At 31.8% G+C, this 27,113-nt stretch overlaps 1 protein-coding gene across 1 annotated transcript in view; it reads right to left on the bottom strand.

Moving 5' to 3' along the window:
- Positions 1-13,672, bottom strand: part of LOC122607996 (R-linalool synthase QH1, chloroplastic-like) — a 28,164-nt gene extending 14,492 nt beyond the window's left edge. Inside the window, exons 1-5 of the mRNA XM_043781079.1 lie at positions 13,458-13,672; positions 13,023-13,293; positions 5,828-6,200; positions 5,238-5,456; positions 4,995-5,133 (exon numbers count right to left, since the gene is read on the bottom strand). Coding sequence (XP_043637014.1) covers positions 4,995-5,133; positions 5,238-5,456; positions 5,828-6,200; positions 13,023-13,293; positions 13,458-13,625 — 1,170 coding nt within the window. The 5' untranslated portion in view covers positions 13,626-13,672. The remainder of the gene's footprint in view (positions 1-4,994; positions 5,134-5,237; positions 5,457-5,827; positions 6,201-13,022; positions 13,294-13,457) is intronic.
- Positions 13,673-27,113: the final 13,441 nt, after the last annotated feature.

Below are 27,113 nucleotides of genomic sequence, written 5' to 3'. Positions count from 1 at the left end.
TCTTTAAGCTGATCACAGATAAGAAGACACGACAATATGATCCTCTACTCAAGATGGCTGGAGAGCAGATCAAAGACATTAGAAGCAAAGAACGAAAGTACAAAGTAAAAGATTCATTGCTCAGCTCTGCCAGACATCCTTATCCTCCTCAGCAACCAAGAAGTGGCACCAAAAGGACAGCTGCTGGTCATACAGTATCTCAACTCCCTTCTATCCTCAGAGCTGTCCCGAAAGCAAACATTGAAGAAGAGCCACTTCTAAACTTGAAAATGCCATCAAGAACTCTTTTTGTTGATGGAGAGTATGATGAAAAACTGGGAGGATTGTGTTTCTGCAATGTTCATGGTCATGAACTGTTCTTTCGAACAAACGAAATTGGCATTGCTTCCTCGGCATTTCTGGTGAAGATTAGAAAATACTGCATCAAATCCTCTAACAATCAAGAGTTTGTGAAGCTGATTGATAGAGAACTGCTGAAGCCTGAAAGACAAAATGATGCTGAATTAATCAAGGCAAAGGAAGAATGCATGTGGGAATAGTTTGCTTATAAAATTGTAATGTTGATATCTTGTAACATGTTTGTCATATATATATAAAATCAGCATTACACCAAAGATGTCTTGTCAAAAATCTGTTATTGCAAAACTTCTATTCAGCTAAGTCTCCTCAGTGAATAAGGGGAGATTGTTGGATCAGGGATTCGCTGAGGGACTCAGCGAGTGGCTCATTCAGCGAGCTATCAGCGAGCTCAGATATTTGCAAGCACAATCCATCTTCAAAGTCTAAAGGATATGTTCAATGACTCACCATCCAGTATTTGTAAGTCAAATATGAGTGGGAATTTGAAGAGTAGAAGAATGGTCCCAAGGACACGTGTTGAAAGATCAAGATAAAGACATGTGACCTTGTACTACTTCGGTGCAATGGAGTTTCTCTTTCTTACCGCTTTTGGAAACAAACAAGATGAAGGAAAGAGACCTCTGCAGATCTGAACGATCCACCAATAGATAGTTGACAACCTTCATGTGTCAACATCTACTAGAGTAGTCATGTGATTCCTTATCTGCCTATAAAAGGAATCACTTGACCTAGCCATAGAACTGGCCTATAAAAGGAATCACTTGACCTAGCCATAGAACTGGTTGGTGTGTTCCACAGTTTTACATTATTCTCTAAGTAATTTGTTAAGTTTTTGTGTGTCCAAAAACTTAACATAGTTTTTCTGTTTATTGTTTATTGTTGTTGTAAAACAACCATCCATGTTTTCATCGTTTAGTTTGAAATACATATAACTAAACAAAGTTCTTTTCATCTCATCTTCATTCTTGTTATTTAGTATTTATATTACAAGTTAGTTAATTAAAACACAAGTAGTGCATTCGAGGACCATCAAAAAGTGTCCATTTTAATATTCTTAATTAAATCAAATTTAAATCCTAATTATTTTCTAATTATATCTTTTATCACTCATTATATATTCTTTTTTTTTTGTAAAGTTAGTTTCGATTCAGACGTGCTGGAGACAATTTTAACCAATAAATCGCTGGATCTTCAACCCCCTCCTCATGGAAAATACCTTGAGATGAGAAACCTAAGACTCAAACCCGAGATCTTGGGAAAAACTCACCTCCGGGCCCACATAGTGGATTTAGAAAATACCCTTGCCTAACCCATCTAAGTGGAGTTAGTTACTCATTATAATACCAAAAAAAAAGTGTCGATCAAAAAAAAAATGTATGCTTATCAAATCTTCTCCAAAAAAGTAATCATGATTTAGGACTTTATATATTCTTAAAAAAAACATGTTATCAATAACATTTATTTTTAATATCTATAATAATATAACTAAAAGAGGGGGTTAGGAGTACACTTGACACCTCTAATTCCCCTTCTTTAACTTAAAACTCCCACCTAATTAATCCTCAATTATTCTTTATTTTTATTAATTTTTTATATATCCCTTCATTTTCTCTCGCTTTTTTTCTATATATATATACATATATCTCTTCGATTTCTCTCAGTCGGATATAAAAGCAGAAACACAAATCCACAATTTTAGGACCAAAAACTATATTATTTATCTATAATATAACTAAAAAGGGGTACACTTAGTAGCCTAATCTTCCTCCTAGAGGCTACTCCTCCCTCCTTATTAGTTCTCTAATATTTAAATACTTATTTAATAATTATAAATATATTAAGTATATTACAAATTCTATTCTAATTCTAATCGAATATATATTTGGAAGAGTTAAGGAAAATATTTAATCAATATATTAACTTAGTTCTAATTCTAATCGAATATATATTACGAAGAGTTAAGGAAAATATTTAATCAATATATTAACTTACGACCGATATGTATTCTCATGAATCTCATCTACATTCTAACCCTATCTCTCCATCCTTTTCTCTGTTTCTTATTTTCACAATGAGTTATGGAAAAAAAAAAGTTATTCTATTCGTTTTCTCATGTTAGCTTACTTTCTGGCTTCCCGTTGTTTGTCTCTTTTTTTTTTCACTTATTGTTAATTTAGTTTTTCTCTTAATTGTTTCTACAACTTTTATCGTATTTGTTGAATGTACTTATCTCTTTTTCTTTTTTGGTTAATATATTGCAGGTACAAAGCAAGGAGGATCTACTCTTTAATTTTGAGCTACATTCTAAGTTAGTGATTATCTCAATAATTTTTAATTCTTAGATTTGTATATATCGATGATATAATAAAAGTATAATATCGTTTAGTGAAATATATTGATTATAAGAAAAAAATTTACATGGAAATTTGTAAATATATATATATATATATATATTGATGTTTGATGAAAAATTTTGGTAAGTATCCGGTAAGTTGGGAGTTATTTTTTTCTACAACATTATAATAAGGGAAGTGATATTCGTACCATTTTTTTGATAGATGTACCATAACTTTGCAATGTTAACTTGTATAGTCAGCTATACAGTTTGTATATTGTGGTAGATCTATAAAAATTTGTGGTACAAATAACATTTCCCTTATAATAAATGTCATGTCGTGTGATTCATTACATCTTTCTCGGTACTTTTAAATATTTATTTAACAAATAAACAAATGGTTATATATATATATAGGGTGACAATCAAATGAAAACCAACATAAAATGAGAATAAATGAAAACACTTAAAAAACTACATTTTGATGCATTAAAAGTCCATAAAACTGACATAGTGCATAACTAATTATCATTAGTTAAGTGTTTAACAACACATGGATCCGTCAAAATAAAAAAAATCACGTTTTTTGTTGGATGCATCATTTTGATAATATGCATCCAAGATGGATGCACAAAACAAAAAACGTGATTTTATCGAATTTAAAGGATCAATGTGTTGTTAAACACTTAAATAATGATAATTAGTTATGCACTATGTTAGTTTTATGGACTTTTAATGCATCAAAATGATGTTTTTAAGTTTTTTCTCACCGTTTTTATTTTAAAAGTGTTCTCACCGGAGTGTTATCCTATATCTATATATATATATATATATAACCTAGAAAAAACCCTCATATATTCTAAACTCAAACAAAAACCTATGACCATTAAAAAAACCCTATGAGCAAAAGTTTTTTTTAGTTATTTACTTTGTTCATATATATAATCATTATCATTATATTATAATTATTTAACGAAATCTTATGTTATTGTTTTGTAATCCATTATAGGTTAATCATGACTTCATCTTTAATAACAAAAAATAAAACCACATTAATTCATTTTGAAACTTCTAAGCCAACACATGTTAAAAAAAAACTCTTTTAACTAAAGTTGGAAAAAAAAGGGTTAACTAGATTCAATATTTATATGAAGTTAATTTTCAGATGTTTACTTCTTTAGTTTTATATTTTTTTTTTTAACAAAAGTTAAAGAAAAATGGGTTAATTAAATTCAATATTTATATGGAGTTAAGTTTCACATGTTTCCTTCTTTAGATTTCGTAATTATAGTCTAATTGTTGTTTGTGTTTGTCTTAAGTTTGATATAACAAACTATAAATTTTCTATTTAACTAAAGTTGTAAAAAAAATTATTTTGATTATGGTTTGTAAAGGATTACTTAGTTTTTTTTAAATATATATATATATAATATTCTAATTTTTTAGATTTGATTAATATATTTTGAGACTACCCATCCATTGGACGGGTCTGAACACTAGTACATATATATCCATTGCAACAAGATAGAGTTTAATAAACATGGATTTATTTAGTTAAATCTAAATCTATAATTGTGTATCGAGTTTTTTTTTTTTTGTATTGTTTAAATCTATCAAAACATCTTTTCTAAACCATGAAAACCTTTTTTAATAACACTAGATAACTAAACCTTTAATATGATACCTAAACCATTTAAATTAACTTTAAATTTTTTAATTTTTCTTTTTTAAAGATTAACTTGCCTAGATTATGTCAATATTATATATTTTTACTTTTTTTTATTTTCATACAAAAAGCTATCATTTACAAAATATATATATATAATAAATCCGTACATGGTATTAGCACTAGTATATATATATATATATAGGGTAACACTCCGGTGAGAACACTCTTAAAATAAGAACGGTGAGAACACCTTGAAAACATCATTTTGATGCATTAAAAGTCCATAAAACTAACATAGTGCAGAACTAATTATATTTATTTAAGTGTTTAACAACACATTCATCCGTCAAAATCGAAATAATCATGTTTTTTGTTTTGTGCATCCATCTTGGATGCATAATCATCAAAATGATGCATCAAAAAAAAAACGTGATTTTTTCGATTTTGATGAATCAATGTGTTGTTAAACACTTAAATAATGATAATTAGTTATGCACTATGTCAGTTTTATAGACTTTTAATGCATCAAAATGATGTTTTTAAGATGTTCCCACCATTCTTATTTTAAAACTGTTCTTATATATATATAATTTATAGTATATATATGACTTATGAATATGATGAATTTACTGCTTCTTTTAGGTACTCGGTGATGAGTAAGCCTTTGTCTGTCAGTGTGTTGTAAATGATATCGTTTATCGTGTTGTACAAGCCAAGGAAACATATCTGCATATAATCTGGAAGTTCTTTAATTGCATTGATATCCCATCTGCATGAGGATTACAGGAAAAGTCTCACTGAAATTGTTCATGAAATATATATATGTAAATTAATCAATTTCTTTCCAAGAGAAGAGAACATGCATGATTATACCTTCTGGTAGCATCACTGAATTGCTCAAGCTCATCCAAAGTGCCATACACGTCATAAATGTCATCAATAATAGTAATCAAGACGATAACCTTCGTTAGTGTTCTCCTTGCAAAACTAAAGCAAGGTCTGTCAGTAATACCCGTAGTCCACAAAAGACTCTCCACCAACCGGTCTCGAGCAAAGCTAAGGTTCTTCTCCCATTTGGTATTTTTCCACCACCTGTTATTAACTATCTTGGTTAGCATATCAAATGGTCCAAACAAAGTTACACGCACTACTGCACTAGCTGTGGTAAGATGTGGCTAATTCGGCCAACTACTTAGACTCAGTTGGTGAACAAGTTGAATCAGTTTGTCTCGGCCTAAAGTCAGTCGTTCAACATGCTCAGACTTGGGAACACATGGTAAACCTCGGCCAACTCGAATGAGTCGGTCAAAACTCAATCCAAAATAAATACGATTATAGCATGCATGGATATATATGCATATGTTATTTGCCAAAATGACTAATGGCTAACAAGTAATTAACAACGAAATATACAGTTTGGAGATCGAATTGGAGATATGAATTGAAGAAGACATGCATGCCACCTTGATGTGTGTTTTAGATCTTCAATATAGATAGCCTGGACCATATCAAAATCCAATTTTGCAAGCTCGATCAGCGTGGGATTCATGTGACCTCTATTCGCATATACTTTTATAAACCAGCGTGCTTCCACCCTTCCTACACTCAAATTCAATGGAACCTCCAAAGCGTGATTTACTAATGATAACATATTTTCATCAAGATTCTCTAAATTTTCTTTGAGATATTTGGTTGTTATGTCTTTAGCATCGTCCAATATGTCTTCATCCTCGAAAGAATAATAAGATGCCTCGTACAAGTTCAACATCGCCACCATATCGTCGTGTAAGTGTGGCTTCAGTTCTTGAATCTTCTCCATAAAGTTCAGAAATATCTCTAAATATGTTGCAAAATCAAAGAAAGAGAACTTTTAATTTATCTTTTAGTATTATGACCTAAATAGGAGTTTGAAACAAAGTACAAAAAGTATAAGGTTCTTCCTTCTTCTTCCTTCTTTTCCAGCGAAACTACCGCTGCCAACGACCACCTCCTTCTCCGACGAGACAACCACCGCCACCACCATCATCTCCGACCACCCCAACCACAGCGTCGGCGCCGGCAGCAAGGGCTTCTCCCGTACCGTAGCAATCCATACGATTTCCGTGTGTGTCCCTTGACAACCAGTTTAGAACGGATGAGGGTAATGCCCATACTGTATCCACCCGAAAACAAACCCGATTCTCGGCGGAAAAGTTGCCGGAGATGTCGCCTGAGGTGTGGCGGTCGCCGGAGAAGAAGGTGGTGGTTGGTAGCGGCGGTCTCGCGCGGAGAAGAAGAAAGAAGGAGGAATAACCTTGTACTTTTGTACTTTTTTGATTGTCTATACTATAAAAAAACTACCCTATATATATATATATATAGGGTAACACTTCGGTGAGAACACTTTTAAAATAAAAATGGTGAGAACACTTAAAAACATCATTTTGATGCATTAAAAGTCCATAAAACTAACATAGTGCATAACTAATTATCATTATTTAAGTGCTTAACAACACATTGATCCTTCAAAATCGAAAAAATCACGTTTTTTGTTTTGTGCATCCATCTTGGATGCATATTATCAAAATGATGCATCCAACAAAAAACGTGATTTTTTTCAATTTTGACGGATCCATGTGTTGTTAAACACTTAAATAATGATAATTAGTTATGCACTATGTCAGTTTTATGGACTTTTAATACATTAAAATGTAGTTTTTAAGTGTTCTCATTTGTTCTCATTTTAAGTTGGTTCTTATTTGATTGTCACCCTATATATATATTATATATATATAAGAACACCTTGAATTCTATTACGTCTAGATATAAATCTTTAATTTAATTAATATTCCATAATTGAATATGAGCCGTTGAGTAATAATGATAATTCCAATGAGATTTCTTAGATATTTGTAACTTTTTTAAGGTTGAGATCTTTTTCAGCACATAATGGTTTTTTTTATATACTTTGCACATAATTAATCATTATTATTATTTTTTAATATTCAATTCTTATGTTAATTTTATTATTATTTCTTTTAATTTAGTTTGTTGTTCATTATAACTTCGTTATGACTTTTTCTACAACAACAAAAATTATGACCACATTAGTTTATCTTGAAGATCTTAAGCCAACATATGTTAACAATCATTTACGACTCCGTGTTGTGCGTGTATGGACTGTTTCGGAGTGGAACAACCCGAAGAAAATCAAAACGTTTGAGATTGTGTTTGTTGATTAATTGGTATGTATTTTTCAAATTATATAGTTACACTTTTAGAATATAAGAAACTGTCAATTTTTTATTTAACTAAAGTTAAAAAAAAAAAACCGGTAAACTGGAATCAATATTTTATGAAGTTAATTTCCGTATGTTTATTCTTTAGCTTTCGTATTGATTAAGTTACGATATATGACTTAACTAATCTAAATATTATATATTAAATTTTGTATTTGTAACCTATATTAACTCTTAGGATTTACGAGTATATCTTTCTATAACCTTTTAGATATAAAGTCTAAATTTTCTATGAATACATTTCTGATTACTTTAATATATTGACTTTGATTATTTTGATATCGTTTTGAAAGTAGCTCATTAATGGTGTATACTTAAGATTTACGATTATATATTTCTATAAACTTTTAAATAAAAAATCGAATTTTGTTATGAGTAAGGGTATGATTATTTTAATATATCGACTATGATTATTTTGAATCTGTTTTGAAACTAGCTCATTAATGGTGTAATTATTTAGCCGTTGTTTTTCAATTAGGGAAAAATGCTACATATTGAGATGATGTTGAATGTTTTAGTTTATGATTATTTAGCATGGTGGAACAAATCCTCATTTTAGTTTGTGTGTGACAGATATACTTCGGATCTTATGAAAATCATGATATCAATTTTAAATAATATCCACGTTATGTTTAGGATTTAACACAACAGGAGATGACTTTGTAAGGTTTTGGTTCGACTCTTTTTTTTTTTTTTTTATCAAGAATTAGTTTACATAAAAACACACTAAGAGAACTTACCAGTCATTTCCATGTTTTTATTTTTGCTATTTGCAAGGCACTATCAGACATGACTCGGTCAATGGTGAATAGGCGTAAAATTTTAGGAGTATTTTGACCGATAGAATGACTATTCAATTAGCAAATTTCCAAGTAGTTTTCAGTATATCTATTTAATATATTTGAATTCTAATTTTTTAGCTTTGATTAATATATTTTGAGAGTACCAATCCATTGTACGGAATAGAACACTAGTTTTTAATATGGTGGATTGCAAACTTTTAAACGCGATTCTCATACCCCCATTTTGTTTTTGTTAAGTTTTTATGTCCGATGTTTCGAACATTCAAACGTTTGTATCTTTGCATTTATAAATAGTTTGACGGGAGCATAACAATAAAAAACACAAACATTATTATTGTTAAAGTACTTTTAAACGAATTTCAACTTTTCTCGCAATGCGGGACTTAGACCCACCTAGTTATATTTGTATCATTTATTTAATAGATGGAGGCAATACTCCGATCATTCGAGTAAGATATTAAATCTTATTACTTATGTTGTATCTTATTATTTATTTTAATTTGTTCCATCGAAGTTAAGACAAAAACAAACATTAATTATGTATAATCTATATATACTACCTAGTCCTAAAGGTGCCGGTGTGATGGTGGTGACTGGTGAAGACGATGGTGGAAGGTGTAAGTTTTTAATGTAAAAGGGAATAATGTAGTCAATGGGTTGGTGGCTTATTGATAAAGTCTTAGACTTTAAAAAATCCACCATGTTTCGGATCTCACTTTTATATTTGTAGAAGTGAATTATTTTTTAGTTTAATTAAATTTTTTTCTTTGGGGGGAGGGGTCGAAAGTCCTGGGTTTACATGCGTGATTCGAGTTTCGCATACTGCCCAATTTGATGTCATAGTGGTGTCTCAAATGCAAACTACTAATTACCAATTATTAACTCACTGTTAAAAAAATAAATAATTTAGTTACTTTAGAAGTTAAATGATAAATGTTGTAAACATATTCATTAAAGGTATTTTCGTAGACCATGTTATTTTAGTTGTTATAATTGTGGAATTTTAAAATCTGAATATTAAGAAATGATTAATCTTCTTAACAAAATAGCTTAAAAATCTTTTTAACTATTGGATGATAACATGTTGAACAATCAGGAGGAAAGATTAGGAAAGAGAATTAGTGGATACCACATGTTACCTTTTTAAAGTATTAGGAAAAATTTTAGGTTATTTAGTTAAAAGAATTAGTCATTTTCCTGTATATATAATGTAATTCAAAAAGAATTGAAATTTAAAGAATAAAAATAAAATTTAACTTAAATTATATACAAAAAAAAAACATAGTGTTAATCTAAATTTAAAGAATATGAATAAAATGAAAATAAAACAATATAATTCTGAAACAAAATATATTTTATTCAAATTTTATAATACTTTTTTTAGATGAAAACTTTTTTACTAATCTAAAAGCTGAAGTTAAATTAATTATGAAAAATAAAAAATGTAAAATAATAAAACTACAATTTTATTATTAATATAATTAATATTAACCATATAATCTAATTTATAATTTATATCTTAATCTTAATATATAGTATAAGACAGTTAAACTAATGACTAATTAACCAATCAAATCGTTTAATTTTATCAAATTGACTCTCGCTTGTGTCATAATTTAGATTAACAATAAATTACAAATCCTAATAATCATTATCCAAATATATTATTATATTAATATTTATATTAATTTATAGAAAAACTCTCATTAATTTACAGTTTTTTGTTTTTCATCAATAATTACCACTTTTTAGCCATAGATACTTAATTTATATTAATATTTAGTCATCAACTTGAGAGAATTTTTTATTTACAATTATTTAATTAAGTAAAAAGATTTCAACATATGAAATATTGTCAGCAAAAAACTATTTCAAAACTTAATGACTTATGAACAAATATTATATTAAATTTTTATAAATTACAAATATTAATATTTAGTTTAATATTTAATGGAAACACAATTTGAACTCTAGATACATATCTCAAACATAATTACAGATGACGATATATAACATCCTTATCCTAAACATAATAAGAATTTCAAAACATGGGACGATCACAAAAAAAAACATGATTACAAGAGTGTTACTTGAATACTAAATCCAAATCAATATGAACTTCATTCAAGATTCATTATATATCTCAATCAAAAAGGTACATAATTTTCTCCTTTTTTATATATTAGTTTTGTGTATTGATGTTTAAAGTTATAATTGTCATTCAAATCAAAAGTCTTAATTGTTATCAAAAAATATAAAAATAATCCTAATTGTTATCTAATTATCATAGGACATGTTATTGGAAAAAAACCTATGCGTGTTATGGGCCCGCATCATGATCAAATACATATATACTTGAATGTCAAGTATACGATCACAAGTATGTTTATATTTTAATTCTTAATTAACTTTCGTAATAATATCACATTATGAGTACAACTGGTTGCAAAAAATTATATAATAGATAAATTATTATAGCATGTGCCTTGTGTAGTGACTACGACAAACAATTCTATCAATATGTCTCAGTTAATAATGACATCGACGAACCTATGATTATTATACCACAACTTGAAAAATATAACACTTAGAACCGTATATCTTCAAAATTTTAAGCTTTTATATAAAGATCTAATAATAATAATATCGTAAACTCCGTGTCCAGTGTTGGATCCGCTAGACACGGATCTAAAATCTAGTATAATACTTAATCAGGTTCCTAATAACTTAATTCAAAGTTATTAATAACTACAATCAACATTAAATCAACTATCATTTGATATATATATATATATATATATATATATATATAAAAGGGGAAGTGAGTATGGGGTTGTCCCCATCTAAGCTTAGATGGGGAACCCCTCACATTTGGTTTTTATAATCAAGAAAATCATGGGGAGACATGTATTTGTTTTAAATTCAAACAAATAATAAAATATTTTTATGTAAGGAGTTCCCCATCTAAGCTTAGATGGGGAACAACCTCATACTCACTTTTCTGATATATATATATATATATATATATATATATATATATATATATGCGAATCTAGAGACATAAACAAACTATCATTTTTATATATTTACATTATTTCTATGGGAAAGGTTATATTAGAAACCCCCAAAATTTCAGCAAACTTTAGGAACTTCTTTTAAATTAAAATTATTACTATATATATATATATATATATATGATTGCTTATACATGTTCATATGAATATATAATTGCTTACAAATTTTTAAATATAACTGTTTATATACATTAGATCATCACCAATCTAATAAAAATATTAATTTACAAAATACTTTAATACATATATACTTGAAGCATATCTATAATTAATTATTGTCACATTTTGAATCGATAAATTCAATTTACATACCTAGACATCTAGTTTTCGAATTCCATTTCTAATTTCGTATATTTCAGTTAATAAAAATAGGCTAAATAATCTTTTGATTTATTTTGAAAATATACAAAAAAAGAATTGAATAAGAATTATAAAAACCATTAACAAATAGCTAGAAAATAGATTGAGACTATAATAACATAAAATAAATTAGTTTTAATCGTTGGTAATCAAGGGTTAAATTAAAATATTTACTCTAATTTTATAAACAATATTTATCAACATTGGAGAAGGATTTACTCTAATTTTCACTTAATATACCAATAAACTAAAACAAAATTGAAATATTGTTGAAATTACACGTGACGTAGTCCTTAAGCAACACATATCATTTTAATTTATCTACTTTAATAAACTAGCTTTATTAATTTTATATAGATTCAATTTCTTTATTACACTTAGAATTAAACTCTAACTAGAAGCTTATAGTTACAAAACACATTATAACCTTATTTGGTTTATCGTTTTCTCAATAAGGTTCCCTTTTTTTATTTCTCAATTATTCAACTTCTATTATTTATAATAAGTTAACAAGAAGAATTATTTAAAATATTGAGTTTACGATTTGAAATCACAAGGTTATTTGCCGTCAATTTTTTATGATTACAATTTCCGATTTTGATGTTATTTTAAAATTTTAAAGTAATTCCAAAACTTTAACTAAAAATAGATTATGTTTTTCATTATTATTTATTATAACTTAACTTCGATAATCGGTTTACTTTAACTATAATTTATTTCATACTCACAAGTTATGTATGAGGCATATTCGAATTTGTTTATGATACAATTTATATAGGTATCGTACATCAGATGGGTACTAGGACTAATACTATAATACAAAAGTTAATTTGTGATATTATCATTGAAGATACCCTACGTAACATAATACGTAAAGGTTACCTCCATTTATCATTTTTTGTTAATTTAATTCATAACGAAAGCAGAAGTTAAAAAAAAAAATTAACAGCCAAAAATTATATTTATTATGAGGTAACTAGGAAGGCACTAGCAAGAAATAAGTTATAAATTAGAGTTTACAAAGTGAGAATAATTGTTTTTTTTCTAAAATTGCATATATAACTTTTTCTTACAGTTATCCAATTTACTTGTTTTTTTTTTTTTTTTTTTTTTTTTTTAACATTGGTCAAGTTAGTATAATACCTTGAGGAACATGATAACCATGTTGCCTTAATAGTCTAAAACCAAGCGCTTTAAGGTTGATATCCATCTTATTCCACTTGTCTTCCTTTTTGAAGTAATCACCATAAATCACCTCCATGGCATCAGTTATTTCATCAACAAAATGATACGCTATTCCAAGTCTTTGTAATGCATCAACCAGCTCAAGGGTACCCAATGGTTTGCCGGCATTATGTATCATCTCCTTCACCGTTTCCTTCAAATTGTTTGCTCTTGATGCATATTCTTCGTCCTGTGTGGATTAAATTTTTGAATATTATCAAAAATTGGTCGTAGATTTATTAGTTTAAGTGCATCAATATACGTCCAGTTTGTCATGTTTTATTATTGTATCTATCAAAATAAATATAAAAATACATAGATCATATATAAACCTAAATAGGAAATGGTGCCTACTGTGTATTTACTAGAGAGCGATTGAATATAATCAAAAGACCATATCGATGGTTGATAATTTGCAGATCGTCTAACTTGCTCTGGTTTAACCGTAGAAAATTCTCTTGGCTTGCAAATGTCAGAACGTCTATCTAGAGACCTATTGCACTGGGGAAACATCGAAGCCATTAAGAAAGTGATCGATATGTTAATTGGGAAGCACTAATTACAGCTGGTGTGTTGGGATTTTACAAATTGTTGTTGTCATACATATATATCTATTTATGGGAGGATCTGATATGAGTAGTCGTACAGATTTATTGACAAAAGAGGTAAGAGACCCTTTTTCTAGATAAAAAGACTCCCAGACAAGAATAAAATAAGACCCTTTTAGCTACATATGCATAATAATTTAACTTTTCTTCTAGATTTTAGTTAGGAAGGCTTATACTACGTATTGTTTTATTTTGTCATTCCTAAAACATCAATTATTTGAAACGAGAGATCTATTTGGGCTTGTTTTAGGATACATTATGTTTATTGTGTCATAATTAGTGACGGATCTAGATTTTCATATAAGGTTGGGCAAAATTAAATGATATTCCGTCATTAGTAAAAATCCGACAAATTTTTGGTTTTTTTCCGGTTGGGTTCGCGTTAAGTAAAGAAATTAATAAGTGCATGCAATTATTATAAGTTTTCTCATTTGGTAATCGTATTAGAAAATAGGCTTTTTTATACACGTATATCTATATCTATATTAGTATATTATAAAGTCACACGTATATATATATATATATATATATATATATATAGTAGAGTTCCTGGAAGAAGGTGTCTTAAGGAGAGAAGGGAGAGAAGGTCCTATAGGCCAATTAGACAGCGACATGTGTCAAAATGGAAAAAAATGCGCGGTGGCATTTTGGTAAATAAATCAAACTTTTTTGAAGCTTGGCCAGTCTGGGTTCTGGGTTAGCTTGGTAGGTGAGCTTCAGCTTGCTTTGGTCAGCTTGGGTTCTGGGTTAGCTTGGTTGGTCAGCTTGGTCTGGGTCAGCTTGGGATCTGATCAGCTTTGTTGGTCAGCATGATCAGTTTGGTCAGCTTGGGGTCAGGTTGGGTCAGGTTGGGTTAGATTGGGGTTGGGTCAACTTGGGGTTGGGTTGGGTCAGCTTGGGGTATGGGTCAGCTTGGGTCAGCTTGGTTAGCTTGGGTTAGGTCAGCTTGACACAATCTACACAAATGTAGATTATAGGTTTTGGGTCAGCTTGGGGTCAGGTTGGGTTAGGTTAGCTTGACACAATCTACACAAATGTAGATTATGGGTTTTGGTCAGGTTGGGGTCAGCTTGGGGTTGGGTTGGGTACTCAGCTTGGGGTCTGGTTCAGGTTGGGTCAGCTTGGTTAGCTTGGGTTGGGTCAGCTTGACACAATCTACACAAATGTAGATTATGGGTTTTGGGTCAGCTTGGGGTCGGGTTGGGTCAGCTTGGGGTTGGGTTGGGTCAGCTTGGGGTCTGGGTCAGGTTGGGTCAGCTTGGTTAGCTTGGGTTGGGTCAGCTTGACACAAAACTATACATAATCTACACAAATGTAGATCCCAAGCTGACCCAGATTCCAGGCTGACCAAGCTGACAGACCAAGCTGATCATAACCGAAGCTGACCCAGACCCAAGCTGACCCAGAACCAGGCTGTCAAAAGTTTGATTTATTTACAAAAATGCCACCGCATTTTTTTTTAAATCCACATGTCACGTTCTGATTGGTTCATAAGACCTTCTCTCCCTTCTCTCCTTAAGACACCTTTTTATTTGATCTTTCTCCTATATATATATATATATATATATATATATAAAGTAAATAACCATTGCCCAACATTTTAAGTTTCAACACTTATTTTTTCAAATGTCCCACCAATCTATTCTATATCTACCTAAAATAACTATATTATGTAACATTCCAAAGTTTTTAAGGTAAAGAAATTAACCCATTTTTATACTTTTTACATTAAATTAAATTTTCTAGTTTTTTATTTTTGGATATGAGGTTAATTTAATTGAAACTTTAGCGGATAGTGGGTATTTTACCACAAAAATTTGAATTGGGGCGTGGCAACCCCATAGTGTGTCAGCCATCTCCTAAAACATTACTCACATTCCATTATCCCATTCCAAGCTTCTCAGACCTTCTTCTTCTTGTTTCTTTCAAATCAAAGTTTAGTTTCATTTTAATCAAGGGATAATAATAATAATAATAATAATAATAATAATAATAATAATAATAATAATAATCATAATCATAATCATCTTTAATCATCAAAATAGAAAAGTTAGGGTTTGTGTATGGTGGTGGTGGTGGCCAAATTTAAGGGAGAAAAGGGGGAAAGAAGAAATTGTGATTCAAAGTCTAATTCCTTGAGGTGATAATCTTTATAACCTAGTTTTTGCTTGTTCTTGAGAATTAAGGTTCATGAGAATTTTCAATTTGGGTTTTTTTTTTGCTAGAAATTGAGTTTTATATAAATTACTCTCAAATTCTTGTATAACCTAATTTGTCATTGAGTTGTATCATAAGTTTGACTAAGAAATAAATGTGTTAACTTGTTAATTTTGAATTGTGAGAAATGTTGATTTTCACTAGTTGATTTCATGATGATGAAAATGGTAGATTGAGCTATGTAGTGAAATTATTGAATGAGAAAGCAACTCAATGACAAATAAGATAGGTTTGTATTAGGAAGGCTAGTGAATGATATGAATGACTAAGTTGAGTTAGTCTAGATTGTGAATGTAAGCTTATGTGCATATTATAATGTGACTATAGGTTGAAGCTTGTATTTGTGCATTGACATTATATCGAGTTATTGTTCAAGTCGCGGAGGAGGTGAGTATATTTGCATGCCTTTATGTATACGTTGGGTTTATTTTCATATGATGATGCATTTCATGTATGGAAATCGATTTGGCGTTAAAGCCCTTGTGGCATTATGTGTAATGAGGCCTAAGAACCTCTTGATATGTGATTAACGGGGCCTAAGAATCCCTTGTATACGAGGCCTAAGAACCTCTTGTGAATGTGGCCTAAGAACCCCAATATGTGATATTGATTGTGTTGTTTTGCTTATATGGATCCATGTATGGCATTAAACTGCAAAGGTGAGCATGTAGCTATGGCACGACGATGACATAGACTACATGTAATATTCCTTTGTGCGTTGCCATCCTTCGTGTAGATAAATGTATGCAAGTATATTCACTATGTCTTTGCTTACATTTTAGTTGTTGCACTTTTCTTATAGGCGGTTCCAGAAGAAGGAACTAACCTGTTGTTGATTGAAAGTTGATTAGAAAAAGATTGCTTTTGAAGGACTTAAAGGTATTGCCAATTTTAAAAGAATGGTGTTTTTGGTCGATACTTAGATATCCCTTCTCATCATGGCTCTTGACACTTGGATGTTTTGGTAATCATGTTTTTGACATTTCAATAAATTTGGTCATATGTGAGTCTTTTGGGTTTGCAAAAGCTTGTATGGTTGTTTTGATCAAATGTCAACTTGGGCAAATGACCCATTTGATGGCGATTGTAAATGTGAATTGTTTTTGGATGTCAAACTATGTTTGTAATGGTGTATTATATAAGATAAACTCTGAATTATGGTCTAATGAGGTTTGGATTTGAGTTGGATGAGTTGCAAGTTGATTTAAGTGTCAAAATGTGGCTTTGGTACTGTCAGGTCTATTTATGCACCGTACAGAATTTCCATGCACCGCATATTTCTGGAAGTGAAAACTTCTGATCAAAATTTGTTTGATTTATGCACCGCACGGAATCTCTATGCACCGCACAGAATCTTCATGCACCGCACAAAAAGAAAAGTTCTTAATTTTACTTAATCGAGTCGTGTCGTTTCATAATATCCTTTATATTTGCTCAAAAGTCAACTATTCATTTTTTTCTCTCCTTCATACTGTTAGAAATATAATTTCTAGTAGTTGATTTGTATGTTTATAATATTTTGTATTTGTTTGTATTTCTCATAAGTATGGAAAGGGGACTAGTGTAAATTGTATAGAAGTATATAAAGCCCCCTCCATAGCTTAATATTGTACCCTTAACACATTTCATGCAATCCAATCTTTCAACTCACACACTTTCTCTCTCGGCATATTGCACACACTTACACACACACGAACTCTATTAACACACACTAAAACACATAGCTAAGCTCAATTACATACATTACATTTGGTATCAGAGCAAAATCAGTCAAACTGAACGATCCAGAATCAAAATTGAAGTTGAATTTGTTCTTAATTTTGATGTTTTTGAGCTGTTCATACTAATATCCATTTGCCGAGATAACTTTGCAGTTGATTACAACATAATTCTCTGTGTTTTTCTTCAAAGTTTGTTCGCCGATCGTCTAGGATTTTGATTATAATCATTTCTGTATCAAAATTAGAGTTCAATTCCATCAGAAAGTTCGATTTCATCTATGCTCGGCAAAAACATAGATCAGTGGCTTTGAATTCTGGTTGATTTTAGAGATTAATTTGTTTGAGGATTTGTTCGCACTTTTTTTCTGAACAATTTGGTCCAAATTTAGAGCTTTAATTCTCAGAATTGAAGAAGGAAATGGAGATTTTCAGTGTGCTCGACATTTAAAGGGTTGCTGGACGAAGAAGACGATTGCAAATCGACTATTTTGTCGCTTTGTGATCTCTAGTATTTGCAGAGGTTGTTGATTTAGTTTTGTTCTCTTTGCAGAGCTCCTTGCTCGGCAAGTGTACGTATACAGAAGATAAAACAAAGAGTGGAGAAATTGTTTTATTTGCAGAGTTATTAACTCGGCAAATAATTGAGTTTATACCTATTTGATTTCTTGGTTAAGTGTTGGAACAACTTGTTCATTTTGCAGAGATATCATCTCGACAAACACATGAAGTTGAATACTTTGGTTGAGTATTGGTGATCTGTGTTAGTGATTGTACTAGTTGCCGAAGTATAATCTTGGTAATTAGTTAAAATTGACATTAATCAAAATACTTAGTTTGTATACCGAGATATTTGATCGGCATTCTTATCAAAACATATTTTGTCAAGAACATCTTGTTCTATTTGCCGAAGTCTGAGCTCGGCATTCTTTAGAAATCCAATTTCAAAAATTTCATTTTTTTTTAATTTCTAAAATTTTCACAATGTCTTCAAGAGAGGCTTTGGCTCTAGGTTCAGATGGAAGACCTACAGTGTTGTTTAGAGGATCTTACCCTCTATGGAAGAAAAGATTTCTGAATTGGATTGATCGACAAAAGAATGCAAAGAACATCAGAAAGTCTTTGAAAGATGGTTCTGAAATTCCAAAAAACCCTGTGAACAATGAACCTCTTCCAGAAGAAAGCTGGAATGCTGAGTAGAAAAATCGTGTTGAAGCTGATCAAATGTCCATTGCTTATCTCTATCAAGCACTTCCAGATGATATATATTGCAATGTGAACTCATATGAAACTGGAAAGAATATTTGGGATGAAGTTGAAAAACAAATGGAAGGTTCTGATGTTTCTAACACCATAAGATTGTCAACTGTTTTAAACATGTATGAGACATTAAAAAGGAGAACCTCTCAATGATGTCTACATCAGATTTTGCAATATCATCAATGAACTGAGAAAAATTGATGTCAAAAGAACAAACATGGAGTTGAACATCAAGTTCATCAAAAATCTTGAAGAAAAGTGGCAAGTGTATGGGACTCAGCTGAATCAACAAGCAGACTTTGGAAACTTGACTATTCACACTTTGTTTGAAAAACTAATACTGATCAAGTTCTAAAGACTCAAAAGATGAAAGAGGAAACTGTTCAATCTGATCCACTGGCTCTTATTGTTGAAAAGAAGTCTTCAAGAGGTTCAAGGAATAGCAGAATTGAACTTGAAACTGATTCGGAGGTGAGTGATGTAAGTGATCCTGAACTAGATGAAAGGGATCTTGAGATGTATAAAGAGTTAGCTTACTTCACAAAAGCTTTCAAGAAGAAATTTTTCAAGAAGAAACCTACCAACAATCAACTTCGGTCTTCCTCGGTTTCATCATATGCCAAGAATTCAAGTATTCCTAAGTTTGAGACCTACAAGGAACCAGTTGGAGAAAAGAAGTTTGAGAGTGAGAAAAAGTTTGAAAGGAAAGTCTTGGAGAAGAAGAATGGGGAGAGAAAATGCTATAATTGTGGGATTCCTGGTCATATTGCCACAGAGTGTACCAAACCTCGACAGAAGAATTCAGAGTACTACAAGTACAAGCTCATGTTGGCAAAGCAAGAAGAAAGTGGTATTGCACTTCTAGCTGAAGATGACAAATGGCTTCATCTCACTGATGATGAGACTGATGAACTGGCAGCAAATGTGTGCTTAATGACAAAGATCAAGAAGTCAAAGGAACTAGATGATGAAGCTGCAGATTCTACTGAAGAGGTTGATGAGGTAATCACAATTCCCAAGAAACTTTTAAGTTTTTACATGGATAAAAGTGAAGCAGCTATTCAAGAAGGTAAAAAGAAAAACAAAGAGATTTCAAAAATAAACAATGATTTAAAAGAAAAAGACCAAATTTTACTCAATTTTCAAGTTGAGTTTGATCTTCTCCAAAAAGAATTTGACAATTTGAAATCTGAAATGGCTACAGTCACTTTTACTCCAAACTCCAAGCTTCATCTTGAGAAACAAGAACTTGAAACCAAAGTTCTTGAATTAAACAAGATCATGAAACAATTGGAAGTCGAGAAGACAAATGAGATGCTTCGGGCAACTGCTTTGGTTGAGGACATAGAGTCATTAAATGTCAAATTGAATGAGTCTACCCCTGGGTTGAAAGAAATGGAAGATCAAATTTCTAACCTAAAATATGTTTGCTGTATAGAAGATTCTCTTTATCAACAACTTGAAAAGAAAAACGAGGAACTCAAAACTGAAATAGATTTTTATCAAGAAAAGTTGTACAAGATAAATCGAACTTATCAACAAATCTATTTGAATAGGCCAAGAAATTCAAAAACTCAATTCAACTGAGGGTTAGGTTATGTCAATCCAGAACATTTGCTCAAAGCACAAAAAGAGATTCCTTCACTGTATAAAGAATCTCATATGAAAAGTGGGATGACTGATCAGTTTGTGAGACCAAGTCATGGTGATGTTGAGGCAGATGATTTTCTAAAGAAGGGTGCAAATGTTTACTTCATTTATGAATTAATTGATGAGTCATTTGATTTTTTAACTTGCCCTGTGTGTCAAAGCAATAAAGATAATCATGAGGTAGAGGTTCCTGAAATACTTGAGTGTTTTAGGGAAAAACCTTTGGATGATTCAACTTCATTTCCAAAACCTGAAATTGTCATACCTTATATACCACAAAGTGTTTTGGAAAAAGAAATTGATGATTTGAAAAAGTCTCTTGATGAAAAACATGCACTCATAGAAAATCTGAAGGCTCAAAATCAATGTGATAACAAAAGAAACCCATCCAAGACAAATAACTTAATTTGTGACCAACCAGGGTGCTCTGTATGTGAAATCATGAATGAACCTGAGCAAACCAATTCTGAAAACATTAAAACTTCAAATCAGTCTACTTGTTCTATCTGTGAAATTTTGAATGCATATGTACAAACTAATCTTGAAGTTGTGAATGTTTCTGTTCAAACTGACTGTGCTCAAGATAAATATGATGATGTTTCTATTGATCCAACTGATATTTATTTTGATACATCAATTCCTAAGTTTTCAGAAGACACTCAAACTTATTTTAATGAATTTAATGATGCAATCAAAAAGTTTGAAAAGGAAAAGGATCAACGAATAAAAGTGGTTGAGGAACTAAATAAAGTCAAAGTGGAACTAACTTTGACAAAATTGAAACTTCGATCACTTTTGGACAAAGAAAAAGCATCACAATCATTTAAGCAAAGTTCATGTCTGACAAATGTATCTGAATCGAGTTTGAAATTGGAAACAGAATCTCAGCTGTTCAATGATTTTATGAATGGAAATCATAAATTTAATCCTGAGTTTGAAAAAAGCTTTGACAAAAAGGAAAACAAACCTGAATTTGCTGAGATGAAGAATCCAAAATCATACTCTTCAGCACATACCCAACAAGGTAAGAAGACAAGACCAAAAGTCACAAAAGCTTTTCATGCAGTCAAGACCACTGGTGACTCAAAACCTACTAAAATTAAAACTGAAACTAAGTCACCAAAGAAGTGAAACCTCACAAGACTTTGATGTGTCATATTTTATACCATTTCCCATGCGATTTTAGAACCAATTATTCGTCATTTTGATAGTTTTATATCCAACTTTCGATGCTTTAAAGGTGTGTTGAGTGTTTTCAGGTTGGAAATTGATTAGACGAATGAATTGGTCGATTTTGATGAGTTATGGAAGAAACGGGAGAAGGATTCGGGTGAAATCAAGCGAAAGATGAAGAAAACGAAATCTGGAAGTTGTAACTGCCGTTACTTTAGTAACGACCGTTATAGAGGTGGTTTGTGGTTTCTCCTGTAACTGGAAGTTAGAGAACTAACGGCCGTTAGAAATTAACTGGAGTGTAACGGCCGTTACTGGGGTAATGTCCGTTAGTGGTTAAGTGTAAGTGTAACGGCCAGTTAGTCCAGTAACGGCAGTTACACGCGTATTTGGTATATGGATTCAGTTAGGGTTCTGCACTTTGGACGATTTGTTAACACAATTTTATTAGTTTTCTTATACTTTGGAGCAAACAAGTGATTAGGGTTTCACATATTTTCAGCTTTGGATTGTAATCATCATTGCTACCGGATTATCTTCATTCATTTGGTATAATATGATTTCTTCTCTATTTGTTTGTTCTTGTGTTTTTAATATGAGTAGCTAAATCTTTAGCACCCGCTTGGGTAGTAAGCATGTCATAGGGTCGAATTGATGTTGCTTGTGAATGTTGAACAAGGTTTATATGTTTAATCGAAAACCCACATTTATTTGGATTTAAATATTGTTTTCAACTTTTATATTAATTGATTGATAATTGTAATTAGAAGTTCGGGAGAAATCTATGTCATTGTCAATTGATTTATGAAATGGTTAATCGGTCTATAATTAACCTAAAATCGTTGGAGTTCGGGAGAACGATAAAGATTAAAGACAATTAAATTCGTTTTGAATGTGTAAACGCCTATGATAGAGGGATCTTATTAGGCGAATAAGCAGTTCGGGAGAAAACTTTCAAAAGATTAAATTATAAAATCAACTCAGGAATTTAATGCTTAACTGTTTAGAGTAGAAATTAAGTGCGGGAGCAATAATTATGTTTTGAGCAGTTAAAGTTTCAAGTATAACGGGAGTTCATCTTGTCTACTTTTTGAGTCGTTCAACAAATGCAAGTAATATTTAGACCCGATGATTGGCATGTGAGCTGATCCAAGTAGGTGTTCATTTTTAAATCTGTGTTAAGATTCCATCAATCAAATACTCTTTGCGATTAATCCTACGGGATTACTGACTTTCTTCACTAACTTTGCAACATGACAATTCGGTCACAAAACCCCCCTTTTAAATCCGAATCATTTTATTGTAATAATTGCTTATTAAGTCCTTGTGTTTGACCTCGGTTTACCAAGTCAACTATATTGCATACGAACGGGTTCACTACCCGCAAGTGTGTAGCAGTCAGTAGCTAGGTATTTTGTGTTCATAAATTTAAGACTAGAAAATACACATCAGACTTCAAAGAAGGTGCAAAATGACTTATTAGGCAACACACAACCAAAGACTCAAACAACATCTAGTGTTCCGAGGAAGTCTCAGACGACCTCTAAGTCCACTTTGAAGGTAGTTAGTGACACAACCTCATGAATTACTAAATATAAAGATCAGTATGGTTGGTTGTTACCTAATAATATTAAGAAAGGTAAAATAAGTAATGAAACCATCAAGAAGAAACCTGGGAAGAACTTAAAGACAATTTGTTTTTTTCTAATTTAAAGAATGTTCAAGTTTCAGGTGACGTGTGCTTAACTAGTAGCAGTAAATGGATTCCTAAAGATAGAATTTTACATGCTTCTACAAAAATCAAGCTTGATGGCATTTCAAATCAAATCAAACAAGTATGGATTGTTCGTAGATCAAAATCAATAGATAGTGCAAATACATTTAGAACTACTCCCACTTGTATCAAAACTTGTGTTTAATCTGTTTGTGTTTCTAATTTGTATGACAACTTTGAACAATTATGTGTGCTTGTTTGTTATCTTTGAATAAATTCGTGTTTGTGTGCTCTTGTTTGTGTTGTTTATGTATATGTGTGTTTGCATTTTATCTCTCTCTCATTGGCAAGGACCCAGTATATGTCCACCCTAACTTCATAACTTGTCTTTGTAGGAATATCTGATTTGTGTATGGTATGTTGACTCGGGATGTTCTCGTCACATGACTGGAAACAAGTCATTACTCACTAATTTTGTTGAGAAGTTTATGGGAACGGTCAGATTTGGAAGTGATCATATTGCCCCTATTCTTGGTTATGGGGATATTGTCAAGAATGCAATTACTATCAAGAGAGTTTCCTATGTTGAAGGATTAGGTCACAATCTTTTTAGTGTTAGACAATTCTGCGACAATGATCTTCAAGTGCTTTTCAAAAGATACGACTGCAAAGTTAAAACCGCGGAAGGGGTAGATATTCTCACTAGAACAAGGGACATGACGTGACTAATTTATACCCATTACCCACATCGTTATTGGCCATTTTACTATATCTTTTAAGTTGTTTTTGTATGCATTTGGCGCGTTTATGGTGTTTGTTAGTGTTTACAGGCTCTAAACAGGTTACGCGTCCACTTGGTACATTTTCGGGTGATTATTGGCCAGGGAGTACGTTAGATTGATGAGAGTTGATTTGAGTGGACGAGACGACAGAGCTTAGCAAGTAATCGAGACCGAAATAAGTTGTTTCTGTACAAGCTCTTGACTGCGCCGCAGTGGGGGTGCACTAGCCCACTGCGCCGTAGCCCAGATCCATAGAGTTTATTGGGATTTGCCCCACTGCGCCGCAGTGGGGATGGCAACAGAAGGACTGCGCCGCAGTTTGTTTAAGAAGAAAAGAAGCCGTGGATTCATACTGCGCTGCAGTGGTGATCACACGAACCACTGCGCCGCAGTCAACCGAAGTCAAGGTCGACCAACACCTCACTGCGCCGCAGTGAGGGAAGTCTTAACCCCACTGCGCCGCAGTGGGTGCACGGGGGAATCAGACCTGCCTTGTTTCTACATCAGATTTTGGAGGAGTATAAATAGAAAAACCCTAGGTCGAAAATCACCATCAAAAAATCTTTCTAGGAGCTGTTCTACAAGGGTTCTTCTTCCTCCAATCAAGATTATTTCTTAGGCGGATTCGTTGATGATTCACGGGCACCCATCTAGATCGTATCTACTTATTGTCTTGCATTTTATTTTCTCGAACAATTGGTACATCATGTTTCTCTTCTATTTTATTCATTATTGTGAATTGATCATGAGTGGCTAACTGTTTAATCATCCACCTTGATGAAACTAGACGGATAATGTGATTGCAATATTTTTAATTCAAAAGGGTTTATTTAATTATCGTTGTTCTGTGATCTTGATAATATTAATTCTTTTCATTAATTAATTTCGATATTGGTTGCATATGATTCTTCATTGGTGGTACCAGTTGAATGTGTATGTGATTTTAAAACGGTTACTTGTCTATAAGTAATTATCACTAGTTCATGGTATGGTAGTGAATATCGTTTTAAGAAAAGATTAATTTTGTCAACGTGATTGATATCGGTTGGTGGTACCACGTTATTGTCACATTGGTTCAATTGATGATTTGATAGTCAATAAAACTGATTGTTAGAAGAATTGTCTCGGTTTTGGTGGCACCGGCTTGGGTAATTCGACTAGTCGTTAGGTGATTCGATAATTTATTCACGGTTGGTGGTACCACGTGAGTAGCTTAACCTTGTCGCGACTATCTTTAAATTCTAATGAATTTGTCCTTAGTTAAATACAATCACATTTGAAGTCGAGGGAAGTCAAGGTGGATGACTTTTAATTATACTGTCTGAACTGTTCTTTTAAATTTATGCAATCATTTTGCAAACCAATTTATTTAATTGTCAAAAGGAATTTCGAAGCAACACCTGTTTTCCAACCCATTTTACAAGCAACTTATCATTTCACAGTCCTGAGAACGAACTCAGACTTACCTCTCAACTATATTCCAAACGATCGGGTCCACTGCCCGTGAGTGCGTAGTAGTGAGTTTTTGGGTAGTTTTAGTTTATAAATTTAAAGCTCGATTTTGCACATCAGGACAATAACTTGTTCACCATTGATCTGAATAATGTTCCAAATCTAGATTCTGACATTTGCCTTCTCTCAAAAGCCTCTGCACAAAATTCTTGGTTATGCCATCATCGTTTGTCTCACCTTAACTTTCAAACTATCAATGCTTTAGTGGACAAACAGCTTGTTGAAGGTCTTCCTGACTACAAGTACGAATGTGAACATGTTTGTTCGGTTTGTGCTATTGGTAAGATGATGAAGGCATCTCACAAACCAAAGAAACATTTGAGTACCGAAGGTGCTTTGCATCTTTTGCATATGGATTTGTGTGAACCAATGAAAGTTAAAAGCATTCATGGAAAGAGATATATTCTTGTGATTGTTGATGATTTTTCTCGTTACACTTGGGTTTTCGTTCTTCATGCCAAAAGTGATGCACCAAAAGAAGTCATTGATTTCATCAAACAAACCCAAGTCAATCTTCTATCCTCAGTTCGAATTGTTCGTTCCGACAATGGCACAGAATTCAAGAATTCAACGATTGATTCTTTCTTTAAATAGCTAGGCATTACTCATCAATTTTCAGCCACAAGAACACCTCAACAAAATGGAGTAGTTGAACGGCAAAATCGCACTCTTGTGGAAGCAGCTAGAACAATGCTTGCCTATTCAAAGTTGCCTCCAAATCTTTGGGCTGAAGTTGTAGCTACTGCTTGTTTTACTCAGAATAGGTCCATTATCAACAAGAGATTTGACAAAACTCCATATGAGGTGATCAATAAGAGGAAACCCAATGTGAACTTGTTACACATTTTTGGATGTGCTTGTTATGTTCTTAATGATCGAGACAATTTGGGAAAATTTGAATCGAAAGGTGATGAGGCATACTTTATTGGTTACTCAAGAGAATCAATTGCATATCGTGTATACAATCGTCGGACGAAGAAGATAGTTGAGAGTATGAATGTTCGATTTGATGAACTCTCTGGAATGGTTCTTGAACAAAACAGTTCAAGACCCGAACTTAATCGACCACAAGCTTCCACAACAACAATAACCGCTTCAAATGTCAAATTTTGATTCAGTACTCCGACCACAGAGAATTTGGATATTTTGTTTGAAGAATTCTACTATGATCATCTAAGAGTGTCTGAACCCGGTTTAGATACAAATACAGTTTCCAGTACTATGAATACTTCTTCAGCACCGAATGGAGACAATGAGTTATGACCATCACTCAATTCAGATATATCTTCTCCATCATCTGAATCTCATCTTCATACTGCCACTTCTGAGTTACAAGGTCCAAATACTCATATTTCTCAAGTGACAAATCCTGCTAC

The sequence above is a fragment of the Erigeron canadensis genome, chromosome 1 (genome assembly GCF_010389155.1).
Source record: "Erigeron canadensis isolate Cc75 chromosome 1, C_canadensis_v1, whole genome shotgun sequence".
Lineage (NCBI taxonomy): Eukaryota > Viridiplantae > Streptophyta > Magnoliopsida > Asterales > Asteraceae > Erigeron > Erigeron canadensis.
The sequence above is the reverse complement of the archived record's forward strand: the minus strand, read 5'-3'. Positions and strand labels throughout refer to the sequence as shown.